General features: G+C 32.7%; 1 protein-coding gene across 1 annotated transcript in view; it reads left to right on the plus strand.

Annotated features, from left to right (window-relative positions):
* Nucleotides 1-4,546: 4,546 nt before the first annotated feature.
* The window catches only part of CCT8 (chaperonin containing TCP1 subunit 8), a 35,318-nt gene continuing 25,051 nt past the window's right edge, over nt 4,547-14,813 (plus strand). Inside the window, exons 1-4 of the mRNA XM_076448662.1 lie at nt 4,547-4,704; nt 6,135-6,225; nt 10,316-10,395; nt 11,429-11,560. Coding sequence (XP_076304777.1) covers nt 4,645-4,704; nt 6,135-6,225; nt 10,316-10,395; nt 11,429-11,560 — 363 coding nt within the window. The 5' untranslated portion in view covers nt 4,547-4,644. The remainder of the gene's footprint in view (nt 4,705-6,134; nt 6,226-10,315; nt 10,396-11,428; nt 11,561-14,813) is intronic.

The raw sequence follows: 14,813 nt of genomic DNA on the forward strand, positions 1-14,813 counted from the left end.
TTAACATTTAAACTTATAACATAATTTCGAATACTGTTTGTTTGTTTGTTTCTGAACTTCACGCAATGCTACACGATGGCTATCTGCGCTGTTCGTTCCTACTTTAGCAGAGTAAGACTAGAGGAAAGGCAGCTAGTCATCACCACCCACTGCCAACTCTTGGGCTACTCTTTTACCAACGAATAGTGGGATTGACTGCCACATTATAGCGCCCGCAAAGCTGAAAGGGCGAGATTATTTGTTGTGACGGGGATTCGAACTCGCGACCCTCGGATTACGAATCGAGCGCCTTAAAAACCTGGCCATGCCGGACCATTTTGAATACAAATTCCATTTCTGAATTTTTTTCAACTACCGTTGTAACACATGACGAAGTTTTCAAATGTCTTAACAAACACTTTTCAATACCAACAAGTACAAATCTCCTTACACTAATAAAAATATTGAAACAAAAACTGTGATGAGGAAAAAGATCAGGAAAGTTCTAAAAATAAATAATAATCACCAGGCCAAGTTTCATTTAGATCCATTCGCAAGAACAATTGGCTCTTAAAAGTAAAAAAAAACAACAAAAAGCATTAACATCACAAAATCTGACAAATGCAAAGGTTTTGTGGGTTTGAGCAGAAAAAGTTACCTTTTTTTTGTTTTTTTGTATTAGCGCAAGATCCCACAATAAGCTTTACGCTACAAAAATTTACAAACAAAAAATATTCGATCACCTGAAGGAAGAATAAATTTCAAATACTTAAAAGAAATCTTACTGAAAAATTGTACTTATTGGACTTAAAATCGCAGATTCGTTTATCCGCGGTGTATACAGCAGATAGTCCAATGCTTTAAAACGAAAATACTAAAAAACACCGAGACGAAAGCAAAAGAAACTATTTATGAAATTACGAAAACAAATAACTTCCCTAAAAACATCTAGATGAACTTAATCCCTCAAGTAGTTACATTCTAAAATTATATGGTTTACGTATAGACCACAAACTTGAAATTCCACTAAGACCAATGGTTTTAGCATGTGGCATTGCCACAAAAAGTCTTTCTAGGCTTGCACGTGAAATGTTAATGTATTATTAAATTAAGTCCCAAAATACACCCTTATGCAAATTAATCGAAACAAGACGTAAAATTACGATTTTTTTTCAATTTTTTGCGTTTTATTTCTGAAAATCCAAAAATTACTCACAAATTAATACATGATATGACTGCCTTTATTTTTCAGAAGATCATTAATCCGCTTTGGCATTGAGTCCACGAGTTGACTGCAATCTTTACTAATTTTTGGATCGCGGTACCACACCTCAATTATGGCCTCAATTAGCTTATCTTTCGTAGTACAGTCTTTTACCCGATATCTTTCTTTACAAATCGCTTAAAGGTTTTCAATAGGATTTAAGTTCGGAGAGTTACCAGGTCAGTCCAGCACCTTTCTTCGCATTGTAGTCATAAAATTCTTCACAAGTTTCGATGTGTGGCACGAAGCCAGATTTTGCTGAGAAATGCCAGATCCATCTGGAAATCTCTTTTTCAATTCTGGAACGACTCTTCTCTGCAAAACTTCGATGTACTGTGGTCCTCGCATCATACCTTCTACGATATGTAAGCCTCTGACGCCATAGTAGCTGAAAAAGCCCCAAAACATCATCTTCAAGGGGTGTTTTACGAACTGATTGATGTGTGATTCTCGAAGTTTCTCACCTGGAGAACTGCGAACATGCAGACTTCTTTTACCCTGTACGAAGAAGTGAGTCTCGTCACTAAATAACACCTTCCTCCATTGTTCTTGCGTCCAGTTCTTGTATTTCAGACCCCATTGATATCATTTTTTTTTTCATTGAGTTGGTAAGAAGTTGTTTTTTGACTGGTCTCCTTGCCCTTTGACCGACATTAAGAAGCCTATGACGAACCGTTGAAGAGCTGACTTTTATTCCTTTGACCTCCAGATCTCTATTTATGGCGTCACTTGTCTTCTGTGGATCTTTCACACTCTCCCTAACCACGTACGCGTCGTCTTTTGGGGTTGTTTTCCTTTTACGGCCACATCTTCCTTTACGTTTCGGACTGATAGATCCGGTAGTCACCTTGGCCTTGAATACACGGCTGATGGTCGATAGGCTAACACCAACAACGTCCGCGATTTTCCTGTAAGTCATGCCGTGTGCTCATGCAGTATCACAATCTTTGTACGCTTTCTAGGAATCACATCCAAGCGCGTAAGGCGTGCGACTCGTAATCCGAGGGTCGCGGATTCGCGCCCGCATCGCGCTAAACATGCTCGCCCTCCCAGCCGTGGGGGCGTATAATGTTACGGTCAATCCCACTATTCGTTGGTAAAAGAGTAGCCCAAGAGTTGGCGGTGGGTGGTGATGACTAGCTGCCTTCCCTCTAGTCTTACACTGCTAAATTAGGGACGGCTAGCACAGATAGCCCTCGAGTAGCTTTGTGCGAAATTCCAAAAAACAAAAACAAAAAACACATCCATTGTGTATGACGGCTGAACGACGTCTGATTAGCATTAAAACAAATAGCCTCAGTTTCGAGAAAAGTCTAATGCAATTTTGAATGACGTAATATTCCTCAAAATTTCGTCATATATCTTAAAAATAGATCGACCGTACTGCAAAACACAGCTAATGACGCCGTCTGTGTGAAAAAATGACGATTAAAGGAATTCAGCGGGTCCAGCGAGCCTACACCGGCCGTCATGCTGAAAATATTGTAAAATGACCATTTGTTTCAATTAATTTTCACAAGGGTGTACTTGAAAAATACAGAAGTTCTGCTATCTCGAATGAAAAACGGATTCAAAAATAGAGTGTATACTCTTTATATTACATGTTATAGCCCTCCATGCATCTCTTAGAACAAAAGATAGCGTCGGTGCCATGATGTGTCAATTCACATTTAATTGAATAATAAATTTAGAGATATATGAGTTTCTTATTTGTGATAATAAACTATATTTCCAACTCATTGGTGTCGTATTGGGTAATCGAGTAGCTATCAGTTATGCCGTAAAATTTATGCACATTTTTGAAACAAACGTACTTAAAAAGTGACGTCAAGATGCCAACACAGAGCCTGCTCTTTGGTTTAAATACATTGGTTACGTGTTAGGATTATGAAGTCCTAACCTTTGTTCTTTAAACACATTTCTAGAATTTTTTAGTTTCATAAACACCAATATCCAATTCACCATTAATCATTCGAATAGTAACGGAAGTATACATTTTATTGAAATTACCTTGATAACTGAAAATGACAACAGTATACAGTCTAACTTGTTTCATAAATTAACCAAAACTTTCTTTTCTTCACTTCAATCCAAATAATCAAAACGCATCCAAGAAAGATGCAATTGCTAGATAAGGTGTTCGACTCGTACTCTAAGGGTCGCGAGTCCAAATCCTCGTCGTATCAAACATGTTCGCCCTTGCAGCCGTGGTTGCGTTATAATGTAACGGTCATTCCCACTATTCTTTGGTAAAAGAGTAGCCCAAGAGTTGGCGGTGGTGGTAATGACTAACCGCCTTCCCTCTTGTCTTACACTGATAAATTAGGAACAGCTACCGTAGATAGCCCTCGTTAGCTTTGCGCGAAATTAAAAAACAAACTAAGATAATTCTGTTTGAACAATAGATACCAATCTTTTTACGTTGATAGTTGCAGGAACTATAATGAAGGAAGAATTAAGATCACGCCTCAAACATGAAAAACACAGATATATCATAATAAAGAAATTTGAACTGGCGACTAAAATTTTAGAATGACAAAGTTCAGTTCTTAGAAACCGATTTGTAACATTTCATTACATTTTCTCCCGTGGGTCAGCATCACGTTTACCAACTCACAAGTCCCCCACTGGTACAGCGGTAAGCCTACGGATTTACAACGATCAGGGGTTCGATTCTCCTCGGTGGACTCAGCAGATAGTCCGATGTGGCTTTACTATAAAAACACACACAGACACACCAACTTACAAAACTACAATATGAAGTTAAGTTTCCCAGGATGAACAGAGTAGATAGCTTATTGTGTCTTTACACTAAAATAAATAAACTTCGTACACCACCATACAGATAAATTAAGCCAATTATCTTCCAACATTTCTGGGAAGAATTACGATTTAGAATTCTAGAATCTATTGCCATTAATTACGAAAACCAGCTCTTAAATAAAAGATGAGTGTATCAACACTGTATCTTCAAATTGCGCGACGATAAAAGACAGAATATGAACTTCGATATTTCGAATTAAATAAAACATTATTATGAAGATAACAGGATAAAGCAACCATCAATGTTTTTATTATCAAATGGTCACCGTTTATTTTGCTTATTATAACCTCAAGGTTTTACTAACATAAAAGACACAATGTGAACTTTAATTTTATTGGAATAGAAAATATAAATAAGAATTATATTCGACTTTTAAGAACAATAGTTTATCTTTATAAAAGTATTTAATAATATTTTAAATGTGTTATTTATATTTATAAATATTTATTAATTCATTTGTGTTAAATCTACTTTGAATAGATGTCAGCGTTGTGGCGTTATTCATTAAAAATGCTACTCTTGTGAGTAGGCTGCGAAACACGAGGTTGCGGTAGATTGTTCTAGTAACTTTGAGAAAATGGCGTTACACGTACCAAAACCTCCAGGATTTTCGCAGATGTTAAAAGAAGGAGCACGGGTAGGTTTCGTTAGCTCCAAATTATTATTAAGATGTAATGCCAGAAAGCATTAGAACGAGAAACCGACAATTCTTTAATCAAATATTACTTCATGTTAAATAACTCTGTCTTGTTATAACTTAAAATTAGCACCATGCAGTTTGAGAAATAGAAATTGACATGAACAATAACATTAAGCATGATAGTATCAGTGTTTTACATTTGATAAGTTATTCTTACTTATGATTTAATTAACATTTATTACAAATTACACAAATAATAACACAAGCTGTATAATACAAGTATAGTATCTGAACAAGTAGTTTCCGCCCTACAGTTCACTGTGCTGATTTTTGTTGTTTTTTTATTTAATATCATAAACTAATATCTGGACATTACCAGCAGAATAAATTTAAACTAACTATTTACACTTGAATGAAATGTTTGGCAGGTTCATTCACTGAAAAACAAATGCTAATTTTAGTTTTTAAATGAATAATTAATACTTCTCACCTATTTTATCAATATCAGTATTATATAACAGCCTTATGAACCTGTTTTTGAAAATAAACTTAATTTAGTACTTATTTTCTACCAAGAAAACATGCCTTAGTCTTTCAAATAAGTGCAGAGATTTAAAATAAATGTAATATGTTTTAAACATGTAGATATTATTGAGGGGAATGGCTGAGTTGTATATGGAATTTGCAAAAAAAAATAACTGTTGTCAAGGGTATTCCTAGGGAAAAGATGTCTTCTGTTCTAATATTAATATAGGAGTTTTAGGTTAGTAGGTAGTGCACCAAACTCCCACAAAGAAAACAGGAATCTAGCAGGATCAGATCCAAATGATATCTAACCTAGTAGCAATGTCCTTGTCCTTTCAGAAAAACTTAATGAAATACAACAAGCCAACACATAAATATATTATGACTTCACTAGTAGCCACAAAATGCCACATCACATTTTTCAACATGCAGAGATTTTCTGACCAATAACAAAATAACTTAATGTGTTAAATATGAAAGACTTTCAGCCAGGATCAAAATAAATTAACCAAACAGGAAAACATTCCTTCTTTTACAGGATGTATTTCATAAAAAGAGGAGAGATTCATCAAAAAATGAGGTTATCTTAATTTCTAGACCAGCAGTTTGTCACTGCAGCAAACATCAGACTTGGTTCATTTAATGGAAGGACATGATATTATGGCTTATATTTTTATACATTGTATTTCTAGTCCAAGTTAGGTATTGTTTGCAAACAGTTCTGTAAAGTACCATCTGACAAAATTTACTCCTGTTTAACAAAAGGAGCAATTTTTTTAGTTATATACTAGACTATGGTAGTCATACTGTCAGGGATTTAAATGAAGTTGATAAAATTTGAAAGGTATTAGACAAGTTTTAATTTTTTTATTTTTCTTCTGTTCACATCATTATTTTTCTAGCACTTCCATGGCTTGGAAGAGGCAGTGTTCCGAAATATTGAGGCATGCATTCAGCTAACTCGGACTGTCCGAAGTGCTTATGGGCCTAGAGGTAAAGTTTCATGAAAATTTACCTAGTGGAGATGATTCATGGTTGAAATTCTTTAGTTTCATTGTCATTTATAACTTGTACTAATGTATTTCAAGTGCCTATGATTAAAGACTTGTATTATTTTCTATAATGAATACTAGAAATAACTTTGCTTTGCAAAGAATGTCAATGAATTTTTTTATCACATCAAAATAGATAAATAGAGTATGAGAATAGATGATTACTTACAGTCAAACTTTTCATAAACACTTTGTGTATGGATGAACTGTAATTTATTTACAGTATTAGTGTTTTCACTTTTTTAAAAGGTTGGCAAAAAATTTTGATCTGTTTGAGTGCTCAACTCATCGAAATGCATATTAAACCTTTTTTTTTTTTTTTAACAAGTCTCCTGATCATAATACAGGCATTCATAAGAATATGTATAGATAGATAAATTTAAAGTTTTTTTTTACCTGTAAATGTGAAGAATTCTGTGATATTTTTTCTGTGTCAAAGGTCCTTATGAGAAAAAAAGTTTGACCTTGCTTATGGTGCTGAGGAAAAAGTATGCTGCCACAAAAAGTTGTAAAAATTTTAAGTACTTGAAAGCCTATTAATGTTGGGGCCTTGTGTTTGTATGGTAATTTTGGTATTATTGCTGAGAATTCTGCAATGCATATTGATCGTACTGAATATGTTGCACTTCTGTGAAGTACTGGTTATTTGTGATACAAGTAGAACAACGATAAACCAATATTTCTAGTTTTTCATCTTTTTTTTTCTCTCTCCAGTTGATACTGATTTTCTTTACTTAATTAGGTCTAAAATTTGCATGTGCAGTTTATTCAAAGCCATATGCTCATCACATTGTGAGCACACATGTTTCTTCATGTTTAGCTAAGTGTGCTTTCATTATAACTTTACATTTACTTTTTTTTAATAATTTAACTTTAATTTATTTTATTGATTGCTATAAACATCCTTTAGCTACTTTTTCTCTAGTTCAGGTTTTCTTTTATTTTAATGGTTTGTTTCAGTTCATAATTGTTACAGATATGCCAACTATTTCAAATGACTGAGCATAATGATTGTAGACAGAGCCCTTTATCGTTTGTGGCTACTAGGCCTAACCAGTGTCTCTAAGCTGTTTATTATTATTACAACTATTATTATTTATTACTGCTATAGATTGCTCATTTATGATTGTTGTGTGTATTTAATAAATAAATTTTAAAAAAAAGTTTCATATTCTGAGTTCTTACTCATAGATGCTGTTATCTGCATGAAAAAAAATTTTCATATTCTGATTTCTTACTCATAAATGCTATTATCTGCATCAATTTTGTCTTCACCTCAGCCTTTTGTTGGTGAGATGCAGATTTTGTATGTCTGGAACAATAGTTTATCCTGCCATGCGCCACAGAAAAATTGATGTGACAAACTGGACAAAACGCACTACTGTCACTGACGTTTGATGCAATGACTGGATATTTTGCACTATACTCTTTCCTAAATTTTTGATTCACAGTTTTAGTCCTTTTAGATTTGCCAGAAATAAGACAATCTGGTGAATGAGGCCTCTTTTTTTCCATCTTGGGAACATTTGCATTGGTATTTTTATGCCACTTAGAAAACGAGAAATACCCATATACGCGAGTGCTGATTGGCCGACAAGCACTGATGACATAACTATGGATTCCCCCACGTACCCAGTATGGAGAAGCACCCCACTCAAACTATTGGTAGATGTCGTAGATACAAATATTTTTTAATTATTTCAAGCACAAACATGATTATCGCAAGTAGCCATTTGGACTATGTCTTTTATTTATTATCAAAATTTAGTTGTATCTCACTAGAAATTTTCTTTTCACCCCTTTCAAGCCCTGAGGGAACAATTTATCACTTTATTGTATAGGCCTATATAATATATAATAATTTGGGAGTTGCAACAAGTTGTAATATTTGTCTGTATGAGCGTATAGTCGTAATGTATACACCAAATACATAATGATTATGCTCAAATCGTAATGGTTGGCATCTCTGTTGTTTTACACTGAATGCTCATAAATGTTTTGTACTTGATATGCTATTATAAATTCCATAACTATTTTATGGTTTATGTCAACTGTAGTTTTATTAAATGAAGTCTGCATGAGTTTATCTGAACACCTAAAATTTATTCAAGTAGACTAGGTTTTCATTTAACATGTGATGTTCACTAGAATGCATAGCTTAAATACTGTGCAATAAAATGATAAAATAAGGAACATTCAAGCAAAGGGCATGAAAACTACTATAAATGTTTTGCAGCTAGTGGCTTGTAAAATAAAATTTTTAACCCACAGGATGTTTATCATCAGTTTTTCTTGTGGTTCATAGTTCAACTGTTAAATGTTTAGCTGTAGTAAGATGTGACAAAAATGGAGCTCATATTTAAACATGTAAATAAATAAGAGAAACATTAGTATAGTACTCAAAAATAATAATTGCTTTTGTTGTACTTTATGAAATCTTAAATGTTAAAAATTGTTTATCTGTATTCCCTTGGAACTAGGGAAAAACATCTTTGCATGACATATACAACATTAGGTTGTCCAGACACAAATGTCATTTTTGAACTGCGAAGTTTGGAAAAATATAAACCAATGTTGTAAAACATGCTTTAATCAAAGAAGCATAATTTGATTCAATACATTTTTACCAACATGTAACAATGGTGTTTATGTTCCTGCTATAGAAATCAAGAGTTTCTATGGTCAGTGAACTCTCTGAAAGCTTCTACTGCAGCTGCCTGATTTTGAAAGCATTTATTGTTCAAAAAAGTTGTTATAAAGTGCTTGAAGAAATTAAAATCTGTTGGGAAAAGGTCTGAGGAATAAGGTGGATGAGGCAGAACCTCGATTTCTAAATTGTTCAGATTTTGGAGAGTCATCCTTGACACATGGGGACAAACATTGTCATGAAGAAGAATAGCCCCCTTCGATTGACCAGAGTTGATTTTTTCTTGCACAACTTTTGATGTATTTCAGCCCATACTTGACAGTATTTGTCTGCTGTGATTGTTTTCCCTGGATTTGAAAAGTTGTAGTGAATGATGCCAACTGCAGTCCACCATGACCTTTCTTTGATGAAACTTGGGCTTTGGGAAATGCTTTGTGGCTGTTTTGCAATTGAGTCATTGTGCAGATCACTTGATTGTTGTATAGAATCCACTTTTTATTGCATGTCACCGTGGATCATTTCAGTTCTGCAATAACAGAGTAGAGAAGGTTTCATAACACCAATTTTGTTGATCTTTAGTCAGCTCATGTAGAACCCACTTATCCAACTTTTTATATTTCCAATCATTCTCAGGTGGTTGGCAGTGCTTGATTTGCTTGTGCCTAGCTTTTCTACAAGCTCACATACTGTTGTGTGACAGTCTGTCTCAACTGCTTCCCTTAATGTGTTTTCATCTGAGGATAACTTCCTTCCATGAATTTTGTGGCCATCAAGACTTTCATCTAAATGTTAACCTTTGGAACCACCACTAAACTGTGTGCACTAACAGATCCATGGCTGAATGCCTGTTTGATGTTCTGTGTAAGTTCAGTAGCTTTTCATCCAAGTTTGAAGTCCTAGAGGAAAATCAGACAAAAGTTCTTCTTGTCAATGCTGCTTTGGAAGTTATGAAATTTACTCCCAGTAGAGTTGAAACAACAGACAATTAAACACCTTGTAAGCAACGAATGTTGGATTAAACCAATCAACCAACAATAAGCTATTCGGTATTCAGATTCCTAATGTCATCATAAGAATTCTGACATTTATTTCTGGACAACCTGATTTTCTTAATCAATGAATAATAGTTGTATGTATGTAATGTATCTACCATCATTATATAACTTTTGATTTCATTATTTCATAAAAGTAATTATGACAAATAATTTCAAGTAACATAATACTAGTAATATACTTGCACTGCACCAATGAAAATATGAATAAGAGAATTCATTTTGATTGGTTAGTGCCTGATGTTGTAGTCAAAAGAATTGCACATCTAAACCAAAAATTAATTTGTCTTGTATGACTTCATTAGATAGTTTCTTGTTTTTATGATTTTTAGGAATGAACAAAATGATCATTAATCACTTAGAGAAGCTCTTTGTTACAAGCGATGCAGCAACTATCATCAGGGAACTTGAGGTAATTTATGTTTTTACATGAACTAGTTTTCAGTTATTAGCTATATTAGTTATGAAATTGTTATACAGTCTTTTAGTGGAAATAGTTTATCTTGCCATAATTAATATATGTGACCATAAATGAAACTTGTTGATATGGAGAAAGGTAGTCAATGAACAGATAAGTTTCTAAATTTTGTTTTGCATTTATGCAGACAAATTTTACAATTTTTAAACAAAACTGGATGCCATTTTTTTTCACTCTAGAAGTATAGATTGTTCTTATTGTAGAAATATGTCTTGCTCTTGCTATAGGGGTGTGGTGCACTCTTACAGGAGTACACCTCTTTCTTGTCTAAAGGGTATAAATTGTTCTTGCTCTTCTAAGGGTATGGCCTGTTCCTGTATTAGAAGGATAGCCTGATTTTGGTATAGAGGACTTTTTTTTTTAAGACTGGGATGCTTTGAATTAAATACAATGTGATATTTAGTTACATGAACCTTTATGTCATTGAAATGTTTTGGCTTGTATATACTAGTATTTTCTTATGATAGGTTTTTGTGATTGTGCAGATTAATTTTAGAACTGTTGCCATTGGACTTGGTTAAAACTTGATGTAATTTAGTTGAAAGAATAGTTTTTATAATCAGGTTTTCATAGGTTTTAGTTTTATTTGTGTTCTGATACTGATCTGAGAAAATTAAAAAACAACAATTGAATTGTGAATTTTAAGTTGCTCAATAAATTTCTTTTCAACATTATGAAAATTCACTAGTTTCAAATACTATTTTGTTTATGTGGGATCTTAGGAAGTTACTACACATACAGTTCAAACTGATGATTATCTGCATATTAATTTTCAATTATCATAGTATTATTTAATAGGTTAGGTGGAAATTGGTATTATTTGAAGTTTATATCATTTATCCTCACAAAAATTTCTGTTCTTGTTACAAAATTTTTGAAGTATGGTCCTGAATGAAAAGGTGTTTTATGGCTTTTGTATTTAAATATAACTTAATGAGATTAAATATCATATTTTTGCATATTTTAGGTACAACATCCAGCAGCTAAGATGATAGTTTTAGCTTCCCAGATGCAAGAACAAGAGGTTGGTGATGGAACTAATTTTGTTATCATCCTTGCTGGAGCTCTGTTAGAACATGCAGAAGAGTTAATCAGAATGGTAAAACTGTCTTATTAACTATATTTCTATGCTACAGTAAGATGTTGTATGTTGTGCAAAATGAGAAATTTCAGGAATCTTAAGGAACTTTTGGTGTTCAAGAATGTGCAAATTGTGTTAAATTCAAGTTTTTAACCAGTTGCAAGGTATATAGGTAGTTTCTAGCCTATGTCTGCATACATGCTGCTTGTATCCTATCACCATAATGTAAAGGGTCTACCATAGTATTGTAAATATCTTGTAGCAGGAAGCATAATACTGTCACAAGTATTGTGGTTGTTGGTAAAACCTTTCACAATAAAATTTTATTGTATTTGTCCTTTTGAAATTTGTGTGGATGCTGCAATGTCGGTTGGCAAACTTGTAAACTAACCAGTTACTTAACAACTCAGGATTTTTGCAAAATGTTTTTGTACTTGAATGTGTTTATCTGAAGTGATCTAACTAGAAGGTTGGATATGGTGGTATAAAATTCCATTATTCTTTACTATTAATAGTTACAAAAACATAGGTTAAATGATAATAATATTAAAAATATTACTTGTACTTCCTTCTTTTTTTTATGATTTTGGTTTTTGTAACAGAACTATAGTAATATACATTTTCATAGTGCAGTACCTGTAGTGCATAATTCTTTCTCTTTATGGACATTTTGTTACTGTGTGTGTGTAAAATTGTATAGCTTAATTCTGTGTAGGTTTACTAACTGACATACTAGAATTTTATTTTGACTAGCAGAAGTACCATTCTGTAAGTGGGTAACTTCTAGATGCAATAAAATACCACAAGGAATGCATAGGGCCATAGGGAGTGACACGTGAAATCAGCTGTGAATGCTGATCTTTCTGTGTTACTCTCCAGGAGAGTCTTAAGAGTGCATACCAAGTTTAGATGAGGTTAGTAAAGAACTATAGACATGAAAGTGAGTACATGACAGACATCACTTCTGTTTTATGTATCAAGATTGTTGAATATCTGGATCTATACATATAAATTGAAAGATAAATCATTTTGAAACTGTGTTGTTGGGTTGTAAATTGTTTGATATTCATCAAAATGCTTTATTTGGAAGTAAAGTTAAGAAATCAATGGAAATGATGTAAAGTTATATTTATTTTACTTTAATATTTTCTAATTATACAAAATTAACACAATTTTCTCTTGGTCTTACATCTGTTTCATCTAAAAAAAAAGAGCAAAAATATTAAGATAAATCATAAATTCTGTTGAACGAATGATTGTGTTATCAGTAGTCATGCGTATCAACTTACAAGATCATCTCAAAGTCTGTGAAGTAACACTTGCCTTCACTTTTTACATACTTTTTAAATATTCTTTTTTTAAAGTAAATTCATTAGCTTAAATTTGTCCCAGCATCACTTTTTTGCAGCTATGGTAACCTATGAGAGGCTACTATCTTTTTTTTTTCTTATCTCTCACGTTCTTCATAAGATCTATATTTTTAACACTTCTATCGGTAATGTATATGGTTTTTCAGTCTTGTAAGCTTAAATGCATGTTTTTATATCAGTTTTCAAAATTTGTTCTGTAGTATACATGTTTTTGTTATAAAAGGTTATTGTAAAGTTAGAATATTTTCATTTCCTTATTTGCTGATAGGATTAGAAGTGTTACCTTGAAAGAGAGATTGATGGATAGCATGATCAGACTTGGTGACACCAGAATTTTACACTTGTTTAAATATTTGTCTGTTCAACATTAGGAAGTTGTACTAGAAATCCATTTCTGTGTGTTTCTGTATAATAAACTGTGTTTGAAATCAGGTTAATCTTCCTTTTATTTGTGATTGTGGACTTTTTTTAATCCATTTGTAGTTACCACTGCATCTGTTTCTTAATGATAAATTGCAACTATGGAGATTCACTTATTTTGTGGAAGATACCCTTTTTCAGTTGACATTTTGGATTTTAAGATGCTTCTGAAAGCCATGCACTATCTGTTGAGGATTGGTCTTCTGTTGTTTTAAAACCTGATTATTTGTTACTTTTTCTGACAATTTCATTGTGTAAGCTGCATGCATACATCAGTTTATTCTATCATATGGAGAAAAATCATTCTCATTTAACTTTATACTTGGCATTAACTTTTTTTTGAAAAATGTGTTAGCATTGATTTTATAAAAAAGCATTATTCTGGAAATAATTCACCATCTAGAAGAGATCAACACTTAAGTTCTAAAATGGGAATCTTAACAACACAGTTTAGTCATCAGATATTAATGATTATTTGGGAGTGACTCTAAGGATCATTCCACTAGAAACAAACTTAAGTAATAGTTATAAAACTGCCTTCCCATGATTTATGGCACTTCTTGATTCTGTGTTTGTGACCTCTTTTCTACTTCTCTAGAGGAAGAAGGTTGTTGTAATTATATCTAAATATTTATACTATTAAACATTTTAAATTATTTTTATTTGTAAGCCAGCAAAAAAAAAATTGATGTATTTGGTATTAAACTTAGATTTTTAAAATCAAGTTTTACTTGATGTACCAACTAATCTGGAGAGTTAAAGACAAACAAAATTTAATATTGAATTTATTTTTTTTAGTGATAAATAAGCCTCACAATTCACAAGAAATGAAGCATTACATTGATACTGCATAATGAGGAAAATATGTGGATATTCAATATCAACTTTATTTTAGGAAAGCAAATGCAACTTTAAATTACATTTCTGATGTTTTCTACTTTTATTTAAAAGTTCAAAGTGAAACCTTAAGCTCACTTACTGTAAAATTGTTGATTAAAGCTTGTATGTATCCTACATAACATCTTATTTGTGTTCAGAAAATCATGTTAATTACTTTTTTAAACTTTTGAATTTATCTCTAGCCCAGCATGGCTAGGTGGATAGGGTGTTTGACTTGTATTCTGAGGGTCTTAAGTTCAAATCCCCATCACACCAAAACTGCTTGCTCTTTCAGACATGGGGTCATTATAATGTTATGGTCAATTCCACTATTCATCATTAAAAGAGTAGTCCCAGAGCTGGTTGTTGGTGGTGATGACTGCCCTCTCTCTAGTCTTACACTGCTAAATTATGGATGGCTAGCTCAGCACATGTAGATTTGTGCAAAATTCAAAAACATGTTTATCTTTGTTTAATTTTAAGAAGTCACCTTAGGTTAAGAAATGTTAAATAACCTTTTTTCTATTTGTTATAAGATAACTGTCCAGCATTTTTTATCTTTAAGACTTTTTTTTTTCATACATTATCATTTTAGCTGTATT

Source organism: Tachypleus tridentatus, chromosome 8, assembly GCF_004210375.1.
Source record: "Tachypleus tridentatus isolate NWPU-2018 chromosome 8, ASM421037v1, whole genome shotgun sequence".
Classification (NCBI taxonomy): Eukaryota; Metazoa; Arthropoda; class Merostomata; order Xiphosura; family Limulidae; genus Tachypleus; species Tachypleus tridentatus.